The sequence below is a fragment of the Rhamphochromis sp. 'chilingali' genome (assembly GCF_963969265.1).
Source record: "Rhamphochromis sp. 'chilingali' genome assembly, chromosome: 7".
Classification (NCBI taxonomy): domain Eukaryota; kingdom Metazoa; phylum Chordata; class Actinopteri; order Cichliformes; family Cichlidae; genus Rhamphochromis; species Rhamphochromis sp. 'chilingali'.
Window position 1 is genome coordinate 37,558,161 of NC_137934.1, and position 22,694 is coordinate 37,580,854.

At 43.5% G+C, this 22,694-nt stretch overlaps 1 protein-coding gene across 1 annotated transcript in view; it reads left to right on the forward strand.

The window, feature by feature from the left end:
• camk1da (calcium/calmodulin-dependent protein kinase 1Da) overlaps window positions 1-20,811 on the forward strand; it is a 73,051-nt gene extending 52,240 nt beyond the window's left edge. Inside the window, exons 4-11 of the mRNA XM_080887087.1 lie at window positions 6,735-6,873; window positions 7,293-7,419; window positions 13,761-13,836; window positions 17,643-17,755; window positions 18,341-18,419; window positions 18,565-18,652; window positions 19,180-19,441; window positions 20,547-20,811. Coding sequence (XP_080743213.1) covers window positions 6,735-6,873; window positions 7,293-7,419; window positions 13,761-13,836; window positions 17,643-17,755; window positions 18,341-18,419; window positions 18,565-18,652; window positions 19,180-19,441; window positions 20,547-20,671 — 1,009 coding nt within the window. The 3' untranslated portion in view covers window positions 20,672-20,811. The remainder of the gene's footprint in view (window positions 1-6,734; window positions 6,874-7,292; window positions 7,420-13,760; window positions 13,837-17,642; window positions 17,756-18,340; window positions 18,420-18,564; window positions 18,653-19,179; window positions 19,442-20,546) is intronic.
• The last annotated feature ends 1,883 nt before the right edge of the window (window positions 20,812-22,694 follow it).

The following is a 22,694-nucleotide window of genomic DNA, read 5'->3' on the forward strand; positions in this document are numbered from 1 at the left end:
GTCTGCCCTCAAATCCTCTAGCCACTGAGCATTGCCGTTATGGGTTGCATCCTTCTCCCATATGCTCTTCCAGTATTGCTCCGTCTCCAGCCTTGGTGGTGCTGTTCTCTTATTGTTCCCTTGCCACTGAGAGTACACCTTTGCTGGTTCTGTGGAGAACAGCTGGTTTATTCTCCTGCCTTCTATCTCTCTGGTGTACCTCCTCAAGCGGCTGGCCAAGGCTGTGAGTCTTTGCTTGGCAGTTTCCAAGGCCTCAGGTATGGACAGCTTGCTGTATTTCTTAGGCACCTTATTTGTCGCACCTTTCTGCAACTCCGTTAGTTGGCTAACCTCCCTCCGTGCTACTTTGATCTTGCCCTCTAGCCTCCTTCTCCATGGAGGGTACTGCCCCTTGTGGCTGTTCAACTTGTAGCCAAGCATCTCACTGATCACTGCTGCCGTATTGTAGATCAGCTTGTTAGTGTCGGTAATCGTGGTTGTAGGTATTGCCCGTAGTGCTGCATTAACATCATCTAGCAGACCTTCTGAGGGTACTTCACGTAATCTTGGTAACCGGCTACGGGGGATCCAGGTTTCAAGCTTGGCCATGATCCTATTTTTCAGGTCAGTTCCTCTCGCACTCAACTCTCCTATCGCACTTGGGGCTATGTACCCAATCTCGGGTGGGGGTGATGATATCTCCCCCCTGACCTGGCGTCCTGACTCCTCCTTGCCGTAGCATTTGTGTTGTACCTCGTCAATCTCTAGCTGTGAGAGCAGTCCCTTCTTTCGAATGTTGGAACACTGAGCTACTAGTTGTTTCGCCGTCATTGTGGATGTTGGGTATCGAAGAATCCATAGGTCCCTCATCCTATTCATGTAGCCCCTTCCGCCGGGGTTACTTGCGTAGTAGCATTCCAACAACGCCCTGTTTTCATCCCTTGCCCACCGATGCCTTCTTGTTCCAGTAGCCCACTTTTCGTCAGGGTGCCCTGGTTCCTCAACACCTGACGCGGACCTTGTTGATCCGGGCGACGTCCGAGCCGGCATGCCTTCATATTTATCTGTCTCGCTCATGTCTGCGGTAGGCTTGCTTAGCATAGGGGGTCTAGCCTTAGGACCCTTACTGGATACAGACGCCCCAGGCAGGAATCGAACTTGCGATCCTCTGTTCCAAAGGCGTGTAGTTTAACCACTACGCTATCCAGCTGCTATATATATATATATATATATATATATATATATATTCACGTGTGCATGTGCGTTCTTTGAACAAGAAACAGAAACATTTTCTCCTAAAGCCTGAATAAATGCCACAATAAGATCTTATTTTTGTGCTGTTGCTTAATAGCTGTCTCGCTGTGTTAATCAGGTTGTGTTTGCACAGATATGGAGTTTAATCTAATTAGGGTAATTGTTGTGTTTGCATGATATTTTAGACAATTAATCTCAGTTAAGTGTTCACGTGAAAAAACAAGCTTGAGATCAAAAAAAGCAGAGTGGAGGTGTAAATGCAGGAGTGGGGTTTTCCTCCCTACATTTCAGCTAATGAGGCAGCGGTCAGATCTCTGTCTCTCTGCTGTGACGAGCAGAAAACGAGGCTTGCCGTCGTCAGCGATGCACAGCCATCGTCCGGTGAGAGTAATAGCACTGCCTGCTTGTAAACACATCAGCTGACAGAGGAGAGATGAATGAGGCACAGTGACATGACAAGCGGGCTGACTGTTGCAACATTTACTTTTCAAAAATGTTCTTGCATCGTAAGCAAGGATGTCATGATTCCACCCTACAGCCCTGCACTACATTGCAGTGCGCCAGCCCAGTGTGGCAGAGGTGTGGCTAATGCACACCAATATGAGGCTGGGTTAAAAAAAATACATTATAGGTGACCTTGTTAAAGGTGGCTATAGTCATAGCCAGTCGTAGTCACTCCTTTTAAACACAGGGATCTCTCCATCATTACACCATAACAGCTTAGGTATCCTGTGGAGTTTTCCTCAGAAGAAACCTAATATCACCGAACAGGACGTGGCAGGCTGCCAAGAGAAGGCAATGAAGCTTCTTCCATGGAATTCAATTTTCTGCACATACTAAGGATCGTACAGTGTGTTAAATGAATTTATTTATCAAGACAGTCTTATATATTGACAGTCTTAATTTGCCCTAAAACCAGCTTTTCAGATGAAACTCACTGCTTGTTTTTTTAAAATAAAGGAATTCTATAATTTATTGTCCAGGCTATGCAAGTACATGTTAACAAAGTTAGAGCACAACTGTGACACATTGCAGACAAGGTGAGGTGAAAGCTATTTAACCTGTGTGATGCACTTGTCTGGCAAACCAGGCAGGCAAAGATAACAGTGGGGTTACATATCATTACTTGGAACTCTGAGCATCAGTCAGAACTTTAAGAATAAAATGAGAGCGAAAAACAGGATGCATTGATTTGCAGATGGGCCCGTGCATCAGCGTCCAGCATGCCTGCTCAATAATTCATTGAAACAAAACGAAGTGTGGGTTCTTTTGTTCTTTTTGTAGTCACAGCAGTGTTGCTGTGTGTAATTGTGGCTTGACATCATCAAACATCACACAGATGGATGCAGATAAATTAGATGGATGCCGTCTCTAGATGGATGTGAAGACACAAAATTAAGATAGAAAGTATGTCATTTTAGATTATTTGCTGTTAAGGATTACAGAGCTCCTAGGAACCACTCGTTCAATCTTGTTATGTCTCATAATATTTTGTTTGTAATAACAGGGAAATTTGATTAGAGGGGGTTGTATAATATCAAGTAGCTATATAATTGTGTGTCTTCCCCAAATAAAGGTAAAGTACTTTCAGCTGCTCCCTTATTTCCCAAGGGGTCATCACAGCAGATGGATCTGCATAATTTACTCCAGATGCCCTTCCTGATACAATCTTCCCATTCGTCCAGGCTTGGGACTGGCACTAGGAGTACACCAGCTTGTGGACCCCTCATGCTGGGTGTTTTGTCTCATCCCGGTCTTTACTAGCTAATAAAATGGCCAGAATATCATCATTAGATATAAACCGGACTTAGTGAGCAGACTTAGGTAACTGTGTGCACATTTAAAAGGTGTTTTGGGTTGAATAAGATATGACACATACTGTAGGTCTATTAGAGATGAGAGAGAATGCTAATACTCATATATGGGTGGTGAGTACATAGCATAAGGTCATCTAAATTTTTTAAGATTGTCTTACCTTCTACAGAGATAAATAGGAGCTCAGCTGGGTTACCAAGGTGGGGCGGTACAGGTGAAGAGCGGGCAGGCAGGTTTTGAGCCGGTGAGTTCCTTCCTTTACAAGATTCACCGGCTCAATGCAATGGAGCGATGCTCGTGTCATCCACAGGCAAGAGTGACTTGAGCAGACAGATTTTCAAGGCAGATTCCAGGCACGAATAACTTTGAGACAAGGAATTAACCGTGGGAGTTTGTCACCGTAGCAGCGATGACTTTCTGGCGAAGAACGGTGCACTTTTTTGCCCAGATATATTCTTCGTTTGGGATGTAGTTTGGGAGGTAGAGCAGGTGATCTACTAATCAGAAGGTTGGTGGTTTGGAGGTTTCCCTGGCTGCTCCAGTCTATATTGAAAGCGCCTTGGGCAAGATACTGAATGTGAATGTAAATGTCAGATAGAAAGCTCTTAGGCATAGACAAATATAACGTAAGAACCAGTCTATTTACCATTGCTTCATACCTGAAACTGACCAGTTTGGTCAGAACTCCTGCACGCTGGGCTGATGTGGTCAGCCAAGTCCAACCAGCAACTTCACCTGAGAGTGAAGAGTTAACCACCTGAGAGAAAGTGAACCAAACCCAGCCCAACCTACCAAATTATGACAATTCCACATACATGCTTTGTACTCTTGATTAGAGAAGGCTGTCACCATACCATTGGCACCAGGATCATAGTGGACCACTGGAATGGCATCATCACATCCTCTGCTGCCCTTCTCCTCTTACTAGAGTTCTTATAAAGGCTCCAGCCAGAGATATCAGGTGCTGTCATGGTACAATTAATTTCTTTGGTCACAATGACACAAAAACCTTGTACCAAAACACTGTTCAAGAAAATTTCCAAGCTGGTTAGGCCCCTGCAGTTTCTTTCAGTTTCACAACACTGTGGCTTCCATATGGAGGAATCCAGACTGCTGACAGGATTAACATCTTGTCATATGTAGGTGAATGAGGACCCAAATGCATACTCACAGGCAGTCACGATTAACATTAAGCTCATCTCTAATTTTTTAAAGCTCAAATAAAACAGGAAGTTAAAAACGCAAGCCAACAGCTAACAGAGACAGAGACTGAGGCACGAAACATGGGGAACATATTTCTCTCCTGTCCTGGGAGAGTACTCAGCAAATGCCATGCTGATTCACATTATGGAGTAGTACTCTATGATTCTGCTTTTAGCTGCTGATCACATTTCTTTACTGTGGAATTAAAGTCATTTAAAATCATTTGTAGCTATCATCAAAGACATAAATTCTTGCCTGAAATGAAAAAACAGGGTGATACTTTGAGCGTTTTTAGACTTGGCCATTATGTGTGTGTTTAACAAGTCTTCCCCTGCTGACAGTGACGGATGTCGGGGGCTGTGCCCTGGGTGGGGACACCTGCTTTAGTGGAGCCATGGTCACATGAGGCTGGGAGTATGATGCTTAAAGCTCATAATCAAACAGATTGTCTCTTTTTGTTGTTGTTGATTTTTTAGGTGAAATAGTGTAGGCTAAACCCATATCCAGCACAGCGTGGAGCATTGTTGACATCGGGATCTTTGATCTCCCGCATTTTGCAATGATATATCAATTGAGAAATGATGAATGCGGGTAATTTGGCAGACATTATTCTGGTGTTTGTGTGTCTTAGGATCTGTGTTGTGTCTACGATGTTGCATGTGTTTGTGTTTTGATTTTGGTCTGTTTGTGCTCGCCTTTCGCTGCATTTCTGCATTTCCTTTTCACTGTGTGTATATGCATGTGTGCGCATGTGTGTATTGTGTATGTGTGTATATGGTCCTGCCCTTGTATCTGTACGTGTGTGACTGTGCACTTGTGTTGTGTTCTTGTGTGGGAGCTCCTGTCTGATTGCCATGGTCTTCTTACGCAAACACTTATGCAACAATGCAGCCTGGAGGCTGATCTCCGTTGTATCGTGTGTGTGTGTGTGTGTGTGTGTGTGTGTGTGTGTGTGTGTGTGTGTGTGTGTGTGTGTGTGTGTGTGTGTGTATTCAGCCCTTTTTTGTCATGCCCAGGCATTGCGCTCTCTAAAACCGAACAAGTCGCTGTCCTCTTTGAGGAGAGAAAAATTGGTTTAGTGGTTCTTTTAGATTTTTTTTTTTTAATGTCGTCAGTGTGAACTGTATGCTCGAATCTGATCTGTGTGTGTGGACATGTTTGCCCTTGTGAATCCACATGTGTCCTTTCTGTCATATGTACACATTCCTGGCCATGGGTGTTTCTATATATGAAGGGTATATTTATTTTTGTCATTTTTATTCGTGTGTAAATCAAAGCATACTGTATAAGGTGTTCTACTTCTATCAAGTTTTTGTGCTCATTCTTTATATTAATACTATTAATGTATTCTATTACTGCTAATGTTGCTGGGGCAATTAAGATGGTCCTCTCCAGTAGGGGGAGCTATGTGTCTGTTAACTAAGTGGAGGGCTGTTCTCACCTGCATAAACTGCATGTTGTGTATACCTGGACAAGTTGTTTCATGTGCTCTCGAGTCATAAAAGTTAACACTAACTGTTGAAAGAATTTGCCCGGGGTGGAGAAATTTGCCTTTTACTTCCTAAATGTTTTTCTTGGGTCACAAATGAGTTTTTTTCTCCGACTGCTGACAGTGTGAGCTGCATTGCAAATATTTCAGAACCTTTAGATCACTTTGATGGGAGACGGGTTTTTTTCCTCACTGAATACTTACACGCTGTCTTCTGTCCTTCTCTTATAATCTTTTCTCAAAATTGAGCTGCCCTGTATTCATGGAATCTGATGTGCCGCTCACATTTTGGGACAAGAAAAACAAATGAAGTGGAATTATCCTTTCTGTAAGATTGAGGCTCATCTTTAATCATCTACTACTGCAGTAATATCGCACGTCACAAACGCACAAATTCACACACATCGGTCCTTTTTGTCTCCTCTTGCTCTTACGTCTTTCCCCCCACTGCTCCACTGTGACATTTTAACTTAAGCTTTTTCTTTGGCTTCTGCTGCAGTGAAAGGAAAAGAAAGTAGGATAAAGATTAAAGAATATTCTTGAAATATTATAAAACTCTGAGAGCTGCAGTGCAATCGTGGAGAAGTTAGAAAATATTTAAGTCAGTGGTGAATGTGTATGAAGGAAGAAATGAAAGGATTCACTGTATTTAAAGGATGCTTTGCCAACTTTTAGCACATCTTCAAAAGAAATGTGTATATATTACAATTATGAAGCTGCAGGGAATATCAGTGTGTGTGTGTGTGTGTGTGTGTGTGTGTGTGTGTGTGTGTGTGTGTGTGTGTGTGTGTGTGTGTGTTTGGTTGTCCGTGTGTGAGCTGGCACATGGCTCACCATTTCCACAAACTCTTGGCTGGGAAGCTGTACTGCTCATAAATTACCAAAAATATCAACCCAGCAAATCCCCCCAGCCTGCTACCAGATACTGCTGTGTGTGTGTTTGTGTGTGTAAGGTCTTCTTCTTCCCACATGCACCCTTTGTCCCGTCCTGCAGGGTGTCTGGCGGCGAGCTGTTCGACCGAATCGTGGAAAAAGGATTCTACACGGAGAAAGACGCAAGCACGCTGATCCGGCAAGTCCTGGACGCCGTTAACTACCTGCACAGGATGGGAATCGTGCACCGAGACCTGAAGGTAAAACACTCAAACACACACACACATTCCCTGCTTCTTCACTGAAGTCTTACCCCACATACACACAAACACTCACTCTCCCATTCCACACTTTAAATCCACACAAGTGCTTCATTCTCACTTGACAGCCCTTGATTTACTGCTGCAATAAGGGCAGCAGCTCGACACATGCAGTGCATTGTGGGTGAGTGTAGTGTGTGTCAGCTGTTTGAAGGAATGGATTGGTCAGAGTGACCTCCATTAACCAAGACTGTGTAAAATGAGCAATAAGGTTGTCTGTCTATTAACTGCCTGAGACATTAAACAAAGTGACAGTGTTTGTAATCCAAAATTCATTCTTTCTTTCTTTCTTTCTTTCTTTCTTTCTTTCTTTCTTTCTTTCTTTCTTTCTTTCTTTCTTTCTTTCTTTCTTTCTTCAGCCAGAGAACCTGTTGTATTTTAATCCTCAAGACGAGTCCAAGATTATGATCAGTGACTTTGGTCTTTCAAAGATGGAGGGCAGCGGTGACGTCATGTCAACTGCCTGTGGCACGCCAGGATATGTGGGTAAGCCGGTCGCACCGTCACCGCCTGTCCTCAACGTTCTTATTTCTTTCCTCTTAAAATCACAGTTTATCCCCTCTGATAAGATGGCGCCGGTGAGGTCGGCTGCCGTCACGACTGCTCCGACCACTTTTTCTTTGTCTTTGTTTTTTAAGTTAGTTTTCAGCGTTTCTAAATCGGCAAAATCATCACCATTGGGTACATTAGGTATGACAGTGACACTCTTGTTTCTATTGGTATACAATGTACTCACAATTCGAAGTTTTTAACTCCGGATCCGAGCTGGCCGAGTGAGATCTCGAGGGAGAACAAAGGGAAGCGGCGGCGGCCTAGAGGGAAGCGAGCCGGCGTCAGGAACAGGCTGAGAGCTCGTGCACACCGCACACCTCTGCCTAGCATCCTGCTCGCCAACGTCCAGTCACTGGAGAACAAGCTTGACGACCTCAGGGCCAGGATAAAGTTCCAGAGAGACATTCGGGACTGCAATCTCCTCTGCTTCACCGAGACATGGCTGAACCCAGCGGTGCCGGACCACGCCATCCAGCCGGCCGAGTTCTTCTCGGTTCACCGCATGGACAGGACACGGGACTCGGGGAAGTCAAGGGGAGGCGGCGTGTGTTTAATGGTGAACAACAACTGGTGCAACAGTGCGAACGTTGTTCCTCTCACACGCTCCTGCACACCAAATCTGGAACTACTGTCCATCATGTGTCGTCCTTTTTATCTACCTCGGGAATTTACATCGGTCATTGTAAGTGCCGTTTATATTCCACCACAAGCGGACACGGTCACCGCCTTATGCGAGCTGCATGAGGCACTCACACAGCATCAGACACAACACCGGGACGCTGCGCTTATTGTGACGGGGGACTTTAATAGTGCCAACCTCAAACGCGCAGCGCCGAACTTTTATCAACACATCACCTGCCCCACCAGGGGTGAAAGGACACTGGACCACTGCTACACTACGGTCAAGGACGGCTACAAGGCACAATCCCGCCCCCCGTTTGGCAAATCTGATCACGCCGCCATCTTCCTCATGCCAAAATACAAACAAAGGCTGAAACAGGAAGTTCCGGTTCAGAGGAAGGTCGCGCGCTGGACGGATCAATCGGTGGCCGCGTTACAGGACGCACTCGATGACGCAGACTGGGGCATGTTCAGAAACAGCTCCGACGATGACGTCAACGTGTTTACGGAAGCGGTTGTGGGATTCATCGGGAAACTAGCGGATGATACCGTGGAGACAAAGACTATCACAACGTTTCCCAACCAGAAGCCGTGGGTGGATAAAACCATCCGCGACGCTCTGAGATCCCGCACCGCTGCCTACAACACGGGACTCACAACGGGGGACATGGACCCGTACAAAGCCGTGTCATATAACGTGCGGAGGGCGGTGAAAGAGGCGAAGCAGCGCTACGGGAGGAAACTAGAGTCACAACTCCAACAGAGTGACTCTAGGAGCCTGTGGCGGGGACTAAGGACAATAACGGACTATAAAGCACCAACAACCGGTATGACGAACGCGGCCGTGACTCTGGCAGACGAGCTGAACACTTTCTATGCTCGCTTCGAGGCTGCAGCTAAGGTCTCCAACAATGCTAGTGTTAGCGGCGCTAACGGCTGCAGATAGGAAGATACTGCCAGCACCGGAAACGTGCTCGTCATCTCCGAGCATGAAGTAAGGAGAGCCTTCAAGAGAGTGAACACCAGGAAAGCAGCAGGACCAGATGGCATCCCAGGTCGTATCCTAAGAGACTGCGCATACCAGCTAGCTCCTGTGTTCACTGAGATATTCAACATCTCTTTATCTCAGTCGGTGATCCCCACATGCTTCAAAGAGTCCATCATTGTTCCTGTCCCGAAGAGACCCCACCCTGCTTCTCTCAATGACTATCGCCCTGTAGCCCTCACCTCAGTAGTGATGAAGTGCTTTGAACGCCTGGTCAGAGACTTCATCATTTCTTCACTACCAGACATATTGGACCCACTACAGTTCGCTTACCGTCCAAATCGTTCCACAGACGATGCCATCTCTCATCTCCTCCACACATCACTCACTCACTTGGACACTAGAAGGGGGAATTATGTTAAAATGCTCTTCATAGACTACAGCTCTGCATTTAACACCATAATTCCCTCCACACTCACCACCAAGCTGGAGCATCTGGGACTCAGCTCATCTATGTGTCAGTGGATCTCCAACTTCCTAACTGGCAGACCACAGGCAGTAAGGATGGGCGGACATGTCTCAGCCTCCACCACTCTCAGCACTGGAGCCCCCCAGGGGTGTGTTCTGAGCCCCCTGCTGTACTCTTTGTACACATATGACTGTGTGGCCACTACCAGCTCCACCACCATCATCAAGTTTGCTGACGACACCGTCGTGGTGGGCCTGATCTCTGATAACAACGAGACGGCCTACCTGAAGGAGATTAGGAATCTGGAGAACTGGTGCCAGAGGAACAACCTCCTTCTAAACGTCAGTAAGACAAAGGAGCTGATAGTGGACTTCAGCACTAAGCAGGAGAGGAACTACCAGACCCCCGTCATCAACGAGTGCCCAGTGGAGAGAGTGGACAGCTTCAAATACCTCGGAGTTCACATCACGCAGGACCTGTCATGGTCCTGTCACATCAACACCGTGGTGAAAAAGGCCCGACAGCGTCTCTACCACCTCAGACGCTTGAGAGACTTCCAACTGCCCTCCAAGGTGCTCAGGAACTTTTACTCGTGCACCATAGAGAGCATCCTGGCGGGAAACATCTTAACCTGGTTCGGGAACAGCACCATGCAGGACAGACGAGCTCTACAGAGGGTTGTGCGGTCAGCTGAGCGCACCATCCGCTCCGAGCTCCCTGACCTGCGCTCAATCTACAGCAGGCGGTGCTGGACCAAGGCCAGGAAGATCGTGAAGGACCTCAGCCATCCCAACAACAGACTGTTCTCTCTGTTGAGGTCAGGAAAGCGATTCCGCTCCCTGAAGACCAACACAGAGAGACTGAGGAGGAGCTTCTTCCCGCAGGCGATACGGTCTCTCAATCACAATCACACCACCACACAGTACTGACCCACACATATGGTTCTTACACACACACTGGACTTTCTGGACTTTGGTTTTGCACAACACTGGTCACTATATTCTTCATTTCCGGTTAATACTTGTACAGCTGCTGTTATTGTGTATATATTTATTTATATTTAGATTTCTTAATACATTCTTATATAGTTCTATATTGTGTATTGTGTATTTTGTTGTACAGTTATTTTATTTTCAACTTTAATTTATATATTTTATCTTATTCTTCCCAGTTAAATTTACCCTTCATTCTAATTTGTGTTGTACAGTTATTTCATTTTTAACCTTAATTTATATTTTATTCCTTCCTAGTTAAATTTACCCTTTTTAATTTTTCATATTTATTTCCTATCTTATTCATAGCCTTTTCCTTTTTTGTTTTCTTTAGGTCACGAGCAGTTGTCCAAGCATTTCACTACATATCGTACTGTGTATGACTGTGTACATGACAAATAAAATTTGAATTTGAATTTTGTTAGTGCTGTTACTGTTTTTGGTCGTTAAAAGACATACAAGAAAATAACCAGTGTTAGCTAACAGTAGCCAGAACCAAACAAAGAGATCTTTATTTGTTTTTGGAGATAAAAAAATCTATTGTGGTTTCGTCTGACAACTGTGAGCTAACACTAGCTTACCTGTTTACACAGATAAATTGCAACTTGTCCAAAGTCGCAAAATGCTGTAACGAGAGATGAAGGTCCAGTTCATCCAGACCTTCAAATCACTTCTGGCATTACACACTAATGACTGCACACAAAAAAGGAGAAAAACACAGTTTTTCAAGAACCCCCCCCAAAACTATCCGTACCCCATGATTCAGTGGCTTGTGGAAGCATCTTTAGCAGCAATAACTTGAAGTAATTGTCTTTTGTGTGACTTTTATCTGTCTCTCACATAATTGTGGAGGAATTTATGTCCCATTTTCTTTATAAAGTTGCGTCATTTCAGTGAAGTTTATAGGCATTCATTTATGCGTGGCTCTATTAAGGTCCCATCACAGCATTTCAATCAGGTTGAGGTCTGGACTTTGAGCCACTGCTACACCTTGATTCTGTCCTTTTTCAGCCATTCTGTTGCAGATTTGCTGCTGTGCTTGGGATCATCGTCCTGTTTCATGACTTCATTTTTCTTGGACAGATGGCCTCACATTTGACTCATGAATCCTTTGATAAACAGAGTAGTTTATGGTCGACACAATAGCTGTCAAGGTCCTGTGGCTGCCAAACAAGCCCAAATCATTACTCATCCACCACCCTGCTTGAGAGTTGGTATGACGCGTTCGTGCCATATTTGGTTTTCTCTCAACCTGGCATGTTCAAAGATCCTCACTTTGGTGTGGACATTGTTCCACAGTCTGGTTTGTTCAAATGGAACCTTACGTACCGAACATGTGCTGCCATTTTTCGAGAGAAGAGGCTGTTTGCTGACAAGTCATTCTTGTTCATTCGTTTTCTAAATGCCCTGTTAGGCCTGTAGAGTCTAAGATGTAGCTCTTTGGGTTCGTTCGACCCTCTCCGAGCATTACAAAGTTTGACCTAGTTCGACTAGTTGGACTTAGCTGTTTCTGTAATGATTCCTGTGAGCCAACAAACACGTGATGAATTAAATGAGCACATGTTGTTCCCATCTGACGCCGTTTACACTTCCTGCATCATCTCTTTTCTTCCCATGTCATCTGGAGCGATGCGTGTTTGTGCTCTTCACACACCCCAGTCATGCTTATCACTCTGAGACAGACAGTCATGCTCTGTATCATATTATATCTCATTTTTGTGTGAATCTCTGTGTGCAGTGTGCTTAATCTGCTTGTGTGTGAGCATTTCTTTGATTGCATTCTACAGGAGACAGAGGTTCGGTGACACACATTTGCATGTTGCAAAAGTCGTATAAGTCGCACAAACAGATCATTTCCCACTATTCACACAGAAAGGTACATAAATGTTGAATCATTTTTGTTGCAGGGCAGCTTTACTAAATCCAGCTGTGTGTCTGTTTAGGTTCTCAATCGTCCGTGTCATGGTGGACTAAAGTGCTTGAGTCGAAGCCACTCGCAGAACTGGAGTGGCCTTTTAGATGAGTTGGGAAATATCTTCAAGAACCTGAAAGAACTCCAGCTGTCTTTGGCTCAAGCGCTTCAAAGCACCCAGCTGTTCTTCAGGGTTTTTTTTGGTGTACTATCTTTAAAGAGTCAGTTCACATTCTCACCCAGTCAGCAAAAAATTTGCATCGTTTTACTTTGAAAGGTCAGAACTTTGCATCAATTCCTCTCATCCGTGAGAGGAACTCCTGCAGTTTTTCCACTCAAGGTGCTTTGTGTGAAAATACAATCAAAGAAGGTGACAATTTACAACTGCGTTTGAATGAAAGACTCAGTTTTCATTGTTATTTTTTCATTTTCTCATTATGATAACTTTCAACTGTTAAATTTGCTTCTTCCAGCAAAAAGAAAAGTCACGCTTGGAAATAGGACATAGCCAAAGACCCACTACGGGGTTAGTTCAGTGATTGACTATTAAGAAATTACACATTATGATTGTACCCTGATACCGACTCTGGACTTAGTGAGCTGCAGACACGGTGATCTCAGTGGGTAAAAATGCTCGAGTTCTGCATCCAGAAAACCCAGAACAGACACACACACAATGAGTCAGATTAGACTAATAAGCAAATGTAAGCACTCAGATTCAGCACAAGTGTGCAAAGTTTATATTTTGACTCAGATATGACTGGTGTTCCTTCTGTGTGTATGTGTGTGAGCATGCCAAATCTATTTCGAGAGCCTTGTGTGTGTATATGTGAGGTGATATTACGGCGACCTCGCTGTCATCAGTAATTTGCTCTGTCCAGGGCCTTCGGTAATGAGCTGCAGAGAAAGGTCGGGCCTGGAAAGCCTCCCTTACCGACACCAGCAGCAGAGAAAATGGGTCTGAAGCTAACTAGAAGAGCTAGTTGGAGCTAGTTGTACCATGTATTTCTGCACCTATGAGAATCTGTACCTCCTGCAGAATATTTCCCACCGTGCACCGAACTGGCATGTGATTTTAATTTCAACAGACATGAGGTGTCTGCATATTTTCTCTGTACTCAGTCTCATTAAACAGCCCCTTTTTCATATAAAAATCACACCGCAGTTGTTACTGGACCTCAAGCTGAAAAAGTAAAAACGCACTGTAGTTAGGTTTACCACCAAACTGAGGTCGTTCCAAAGCCGTTTTTTTCTCTAACCCCGCTGTGTCTGCTTGTTTCTCCCTCTCTCTATCAGCTCCAGAGGTTCTCGCCCAGAAGCCGTATAGTAAAGCGGTCGACTGCTGGTCCATTGGAGTGATCGCCTACATCTTGTAAGTACCAATTAAACTTCTTTATATTCCACTGTACAGGAAGCAGTTTCCATCAATCACCATGACTGACATCACCAGAAAGCACCAAAGCTCCATTAGCACCGGGTCATGGTCACGGTGGGAAATCTGAATTCTTGATGCCTTATTCATCATTAAGGTTGTGATAATCGTGTTCATTGCCAGAAATGCGGCCAAGTCAATCAGCTAAATACATTCACAGGTTTGCCTTGCATTGAGTCACATGACTGCTAACCATTAGCTTGTCCATCCGTTGTATACACGTAATGCTGTAGGGTGAATTAATTTTTTTTTTTGAAAAAACCAATTAGGAAATTGTTAACTAAAGTCATAAAACCAGTAAGAAGTAGGGTCGTTTTCTCATAGATTTCAATACAATGAGACCAGAGAAGTTGTCGCCCCTAGAGGCCATGCAGGCTTTGAAATAACTGAAATAACCCGTGTCTAGACACAGGTATGAAGCAGTTTTAGGTTATTGTAATCGTGTTTAATTAGTGTGTTATTTACACCTTTGGTTTTCCTCCTGTGACATATTTTTACCAAATCTTCCATCTAACATTATATCAAATCTCTGAGTAGCTATTAAAGTCGTTTTACAAGTTCCCTTGGATGTAATCTTTGTAATTAAATAGAATGAAGGTCTTTATAACAGCACAACAAAACAGCCATTTTCATACTAGTAGTTTTCTAATCATCAGCTGGGCTATGGAGACCTGGCTCGGCCATGTATGAATCACAAAATTGAAAACACCTTAACTGGAAAATCTGTTTGTAAACATGCATTCCATTCACATCACATTTACGCTCATTAAGCGGATCTCCATCTAGCCTTTGTCACCCTTCTCACCCTCGTCTGTGACGAGATTTCATTTTCATTTTCTTGTTTTTCACCAGTGTTGGTGAACAATGGAAACCATGTTTGTGTGCTCAGACTGCAATCTTGTTGTTGAGAACGCCACTGTTGGAGTTATTTTAAGGTGTATGTTGCCTCTGCATCTTCATTTATGTTTAACACCTGAGGAGCAATCAGAGAGCTCACAGTGGTTGAGAGGAAAGCAGGCGCAAACAAACTCACGTGACTCTCTCGCGCTGACTTTTTCTCTGTCTTTCTCCCGTTTTACGCTGTACTTTGTGGTGAGTAGTGCAGTAAAAGCTTTTGCTAGTAAAAAGCATTTGGTGGATTTGACAGCACAGTAGAAATGGCTGTGCGTGTGTATGTCCGTGTGTTGCTGTGTGCGTGCAGGGTAAAAGAAAGAGCAACTCCCTGCTGGCAATTAGCACAATTAGCGTTGGGATTCAGACCTTGTTAGGTTTTGACTGCTGCTCAGGTGGAAAGATCACATCAGGTAATCAACCATGATAATCAGCCAGGATCCCGAGTGCAAGTGTATTTGTGTGTGTGTGTGTTCGATGGAGTGGAGGGTCAGCCGAGTAACATGACAAAGTGAGTCTTTAAGCAAATGAGAAAGCAAAAAAAACAAATCAGAAAGCCCTTTTCCCCTCACGGCAGGCAGAGTCCTCCTTCCTCTCTGCCCGGTGCGTTTCCCTTTTATTCTTTCTTTCCGGTGTGTATTGATGGAGAACGGCATTTTAATGAGTTTTTATGAAAATCTCCTGGTGCATCCAGAACCTCGGTAATGAGGTGTTTTGGGCTGAGCGGCAGCTCTGCTGTTGCTCCGCTTTGTGTCGTTATGGAAAATCAAACTTGGACTTAAGTTCATTTGTGCTCATCAGCACCAAGAACCAGTAATCTCATGTTAATGCGATTAAGGCGATACAGCCAACTACCACTGCTACTACGCAGTCACAGTAATACACTGCTCTGAGCTCAAGTCCAGATGTGACAACAATACTGCGACACCACCTACTATTAATTCAAGTTTGCAAGTTTAGCAGGGGTACTGGAGGGTAGCAGAGTAACTGGAGTACTTAAATCTTGACTGCAAATTGTTCTTTGTTACCAGTGTTAAAGCGACCACTGCAAGCCACAACCTGCCTTCACAGATGCATTCTGAAGTGCGGACATTCCTCCTTTTAGATAGTACCTCGGATTTCCTACAGCCAGACTCAGTCAGCAATAATCTTTTACTAAGTTTTATAGGATGTATATTTTCTATCTTCACCACATATTTGATCTTTTTCTAAACCTAACCCAGTACTTCACAAAGTTGTTTTTAGCACCAAAGCCTAAACAGGAATTTTGTTTTGATCTGATAATGTATTTCAAAAAGTGGTACACAACTGAGGCAAGCTATCTTGTCATTTCTTTAAGCAGCCTTCGGGAATAGTTCTCCAGGCTTCCTGAAGGACATCCAAAGCTCTTCTTTGGATGTTTTCTGCCTTTTGTTCTGTTCTCTGTCGAGACGATCCCTCACTGCTTCAGTAATGTTGAGATCTGGGCTCTGGTAGGCCACTGTGTGTTTTTCTCTCCAGGTCTGCATTGGCAGTGGGTTTGGGATCATTGTCATACTAAACAATGAAGCCACTGCCAATCAGACTCTGACTTTTCTATGTTCATAATTTCATCATTTGTCACAACAACACTGGCTGAAATTCTGCCCGGAACCACGACAGAACCGTGTTTTGCAGATGTCAGTAGACACTCACTCTTGTACATATTGATGGTGATTTAAACTTAAAATTTCAAATTCCTATTCATCAGTCCATAAGATCTGTTACCACAGATTTTTAGTCTAGTCTTGTGTAATTTGGTATACCAAAGCCTGGCTGTCAAAGGCTTTTTTATAGCACCCTTCCACTGAGATTATTTCTGAAGAATCTTCAGTGAACAGCAGATGATCACCTGCTGTGGCTAGTTTTTTTAAGCCTGCCACATCTTCTATTGTCCCCCACTTTTTCAGGTCCCTTGGATTTTCTTTTAAAGAACACACTGAACATCATGCTGCGATATACCAGGTTTTCAGCTAAATAGCTGTTTGAGAATCACCTTGTTAGTGCAACAATACAGGTTTATACCTGCCATTGTCTTTGGTATTCTTCATAGATTCATCTGGGAACAAGTGATGTGTTTGTGCAGCAGGCTGCTAGTAACAAAGTGCATTAAGATACAATTTAAAATGGGCTCTTTGCCAGTTTGTTGTCTGTGTAGAAACAACACTGGTTCGTCCCTTGGGTTATGTGCTTTATTATGCTTCAGTGATTCAGAGGTCAGCATTAAGTGACTTAACAAAAAAAAAGAATCCTCTGAAGATCATTGGATACAACAACTGAACTGAAAATGGGTGAAAAAACAGCCAGTGTAGAAAGGAAAATTTAGATTTTTTTAAATTACAAGAAAGTCTGGTTTCTTGGAAGCAAAATACAGAAAAATGAAGGGTGGGTGGATTTTTAAGTCAAATTGTGGTCTCTGCCATGAGTAGCAAAATCCTTACAGGCTATAAATCTCTAAATAAGGAGTTTTTTACCTTTTAAAAATTAAATATATTCATTTCATATTCAGGGATCCTGAAAAGAGAAAAAGAAAACCTGTCAAATTCATGTCTAGAAACACAAATCTGCCTGTGGCACTACACTGTTGCCTACATGTGAGGCATTTAGGGGACATATGTAAATTGTAGCTACAAAGATTAATCTGGGTTACAGTATTCCCTTACAGACACAGATCTAGTCTGTCTCTTACATACACATGTGTTTGCATTTAACACTATGTGTCCTAAGCAAGGCAGTCATTTCAAAAGGGTGACAATGAGTAATCAGTGAAATCATTTATTAATGAAAATAAGTGACTGTTAAAGATTCGACCAAAAGAATAAATATCTCGTCTGCAGGTTGTGTGGTTATCCTCCATTCTACGACGAAAACGACTCCAAGCTGTTCGAGCAGATCCTGAAAGCTGACTATGAGTTTGATGCACCGTACTGGGATGACATATCAGACTCAGGTGAGGCCTCCTCTTCCTCCTCCTTCCTCCACCATCTGTCCTTCCGCCTCCTCGGTCCATCATGTGGCACATATGGCCCACACACCACCTTTCCATCATAGTCGCTGATTTAATCTGCATGGAATGAAAATATGTGAGAGTAAGTGTGCGATGTGTGGTTTCATCCATTACCAGCACAGTTACGGGCATAGACTGGAAGTAAAACCAGCGTTCTATTGGCTGGAAGTCTATTTCAGTCACCAGTCTATTGTGTTAGTGAGGATAAAATCGCATTTATGGACTGTCAAGAAAAGCTTTGTGTTTTCAGAAGTGTCAAGTTTCCTCAGAGCAAATAGAAATCACTCCTGCACATTGCTAGTAATGTAGAATTAACAGAGGTCAACTTGGCTGATACAGTGAAAACCAGATGGTACACACAGCCCACGTTCTCAGTAGAAACCAAACAGTGCAACATCTGACATCTGAAAACATCTTTCCCTGATCGAAATGTCAAAGATTTTCAGTGTCGCAAAATGTTTTGTGAGTGGGTTTTAACGTGGTAAAAAACAATGTGGTGTTTATATGTTTGGTTTGTTTTTCTCCCAGCCAAGGATTTCATCAGCAGACTGATGGAAAAAGACCCAGCCAAGCGTTTCACTTGTGAACAGGCGCTCAGACACCCCTGGTGAGAAACACACATGCACACACAAACACACACACACAACAGCATCACAAAAATCCATCAAATCAATATTGATATCGATGTTGATGTACATTCAGAAGTATTGACTAAGAAATTGTGTGTTTGTGTCGTTATATATATATCTCAGGATCGCTGGGGATACGGCTCTCTGCAAGAACATCCATGAGTCAGTCAGCCGGCAGATCAGAAAGAACTTTGCCAAGAGCAAATGGAGGGTAAATTTTGTTTACTGCAGTTTATTCTCTGTGGTTTTGGCTCTACTGCAATAGACTACATTACCCTATTACAGCTCCTCAGCCAACTGTTTTTAGAAGGTGAATCACTTAGTAATAAAAACCTGGCTTGTCTCGTGGGTAAGATCTACCTCTCAACAGCTATTTACCCCTAAAGAAGTCAGAAGAAATAAGAACAAACTTCAGATTTCAAACAATTCCCATGTTCCACAAATGAAAATGATTTACTAGGTCATTTTAACACAATATATTTTACCATAACGTTACCAGGTTATTGAACTCTGTCGTCATAATAAGGTATGGCTCAAGAGTTTATGGTCTCAGTCATTAGTTTGAACTCTGTTTAAATACGGCTAGATGTTAATTTTTTAAACAATAGTTCCCATTAGTGAACAGAAGGATGATAAAGCAGGGTATACTTTAGTGCAGACCTAAGTTGTGATGGCTCAGCGTGCATTGTCCCAAGGTTTCGTGATCAGATTTTCCTTTTGTTTCTATGCTCTTCACAGCAAGCGTTCAATGCCACTGCCGTGGTTCGGCACATGAGGCGGCTGCAGCTTGGCAGCAGCATGGGGAGCAGCATTGATGCGTCCAACGCACCGACTAGGCTGAGTCAGACGCAGAAGTCAGCCCAAAGCCAGAGCCAGGCGGGCCAGAACCAGCCGGCTCAAAGCCAAAATACCGGCCAGACGGCGCAGAGCCAGAGCACCAGCGCTGTCGCCAGCAAGATCTCTTCCATCGATAACAACATAGCAGCTCCCCACAAGGATTGTGAGTATGATTCAGTGGTGTCAGTGGCATCAGAAAGTTAAGAGAACATATGTGAGCTGTTCATAGGAGTATGTAACAGTGAATGAGCAAAATTTAGGGCACAGTGTGGGAGCGCAGTGCCTTGCAGTGTCTTCAGGATTTGGGACGTTATGAATTCCAGAAAAAGTGCATTTACCTGATCATACTGAATAGGTGTTCCACTTCTTTGGTTTAACAAACTCCTGGGTTGCTTTGGCTGTATGTTTGGGGTCACTGACCTTCTGTATTATGAAACACTGCCCAATCAATTTGAGCATGAGTATGTCACTGAACACCTCAGAATTCATTCGTCTACTTCTGTCCTGTGTCACATCATCAATAACCACTATTGTCTCAGTGTCACTGGCAGCCATGCACGCCCAAACCATCACAATGGTTCTGTTTTATAGATGATGTGGCATGCTTTGGATCATGAGCTGTTCCACGCCTTGTTCATACTTTTTTCTTGTCCAAATATATATGGACCTAACTGTATTTCTATAAAATACTGCTTTTCATTATAAAAGTCAAATGTGCTGTTTGAAAATATAAACAGCAAGATTTCTGGTTTTTTAGAGGGGTAGCCCTGACAATGGGGAGGAAATGTTAATGTAAGTACGGTACAGATTTACACTTAATACCTCATCTCAAAGATGGAGCAGTGCGGTTTATTGGTGTAGCTCTAGTTACATCTTTGCGATAGACACACCTCATAAATGGATTGGATTTTAGTGCAAGAGAAATGAACAGTGGTAAACCTTGTTCAGCGAAGATTGAGTTAGTAGACGGCAGGGCTTGTAATACAATTCTGAACAATAAAATTTACACTAAATTACATGAGCTAAGGGCCAGAACAGCGTTACATTTATTACCTACGTTATTTTGTATTTTTCCTCAACATATTTAGCTGTACAGTGCAAAAGCTGTTTCATGTCTTCACTTCTTTATCAAAGTGAAACTAATTTTATCTTAGTGATCCAGTCACTAGTGAGAAATGCAAGCCTGTGGTCTTCTACTTCTTTTGGAAATCAAGGAGGGATTTCAGTATTACAAGCAGCTGATGCAGCTTCTCATTCCCTTCTGTCAGGTGTCACTGCACCAGTCACACCCTGCAGCCTGGCATCTGCAGCTTCTTCTCCTGCCACGGGGACGGAGCTGAACCGGCCACACCCATCTGCGGTCCCCGCCCCGGTTCTCACGGAAACCAAGTGACGCCAGGTCCCGCGGGGAACCAGCTGGGAGGCCACGGCGCTGTGAAGCAGGGAGAGCGGGAAAGAAAGAGAGATCGAGGACGACCAGTGAGGAAGACGATCGCCCTCTTCTTTGTCCCTCCCTCTCTTCGCTTTACTGCCTCTCGGATAGGCCCCCCAGCCAGTACCCCGCCCTGCTCGTGGGAGAGCAGAGGACTTTACCGCCACCCCACCGATTCAAGCCACCATTGTCATACTGCACACCCACCAGGATGTCAGCGTAAAACTCGTCCTGCCACAGCCACAGCACACCCACGGTCTCACACTGGGGATGTTCACACAGTTGGCTTTGATTATTACCTGATAAAAGGTTGGCCACTGCTCCACCTGTGAGCTGCAGTTGGTGGTTCACGGTGGAGCTGCTGGTGTCATACAAGTTCAACCTTCCCATTCAATCTGATCTTTCCCGCATCAATTTATTTAGTTTTTTTTTCCGACTTAGGTTTGACTGTTGGCAAACGGATTGTTTTACTTTTATTAACTGCTGTTAAATTTAAAGACGCTATGTGTAACAAACATATCATTGTCAAATTGATATTGCTACCTTGGCATAATTAGTGTAACCAAATGAGACAATACCCAAGATGAACCACATGTAGTTCCTCTTTATTAATAGCTGTTGTTGTGTTAGGATCTAAATTAGAACCCAATTCCCATCATCGCCAGATGCTTGGTCTAAAAACAGCAAATCTCACTTCCTGTTAATCAAACACATCTCCCTGCCAATCTGACCTGGTAATTGTGGAACACAGAAAACAGGCGGTCGTTGTTTTTTTTAAACACAAATGATGCAGATGTAGCAAATTCATGTTGACAGTGGTTTATCCGTGTAAAAATGCCACACATAGCACCTTTAAGACATTTGTGTGTCCTTATGGGCTTGGTTCTCTGTTTGTTTGTTCGTGCTTTAAGAAGTGCTTTAAAAGTACCATATGACTGTTGAGATGTGGAAACATGAGTAAGCGCTTTATCTATTTTGCACAGAAAGGATCAGACATAGATTAGCTGCCATTCACATGTGTTTATCAGATTGAGTAGAGATTGTAAACCTTTATTGATTGGATGTCAGAGTATTATACAACTTGTTTATTGTCTGAAAGATTCTGATTTGTTTATTATTTTCTTACTTTATTAAAACTTTTATAATAATTGCCCTTTAAGGGACACACATAATGGTTATTATGAAACATGGAATAAGTTTAGGATAGAATTAGAACACATAGAGATAAGTATTTACTGGAAAACACGTCCAGGTAAAAAAGTCAGAAACTAAAGATGGATTGTCATTAGACTTCCCAAGGAGCTACAGGCAGCGCAGCATAGTTACTAAAAGAAAGGCCTGGTGGGTCCTCAGAGACACAATCCAGAATGGAGAAGCTGTAGCCTGCCGTCGTTCTTTATGTCTCTACCGAAGCCATGATCTCACCTTCTTTATTTGTCAAGCTGCACCCAGTCCAGAAGTGCTCAGGGAAAACTGCAGCTGCACTGTGCGCTGGTGAACACCAGTTTCCTGATTTAGTCTTTTTATTTTTGGGGTTTGTCACAGTCCGGCCGTTCCAGCCAGCATTGCAGTTAATGATCCAGGCTTCAGGACGTTAGCTGTGTCCTTACTGTAGTGTTGTGTTGGTGCGCGACTTCAGCATTGATAATTTAGACCTGGACTTCTATTGACCATATACATACGTGGGCTCACTGCAGGCAACAGCAGGGCATCGATGCTTACTTTTGAAGCTTTTTTTGAAGCATTTTCAAGAAACGTCACGAAATGTAATTAAAGACTGAAAGCAGCGATTCACCAACCACGCTGGCTGATACCTGCAGCACTTTTCAAAGAAGTTGGGACAGGGGCATATTTCCTAATCACCACTTATTTCAATTGTTTTGAAAAACCTGGAGGCCGATTGCTGTAGTTTTAAAAGAAAAAATGTTTATCCCACTATTCTTTGATATTGGATTTCAGCTGCTCCGCAATGTTTCTGATAGCT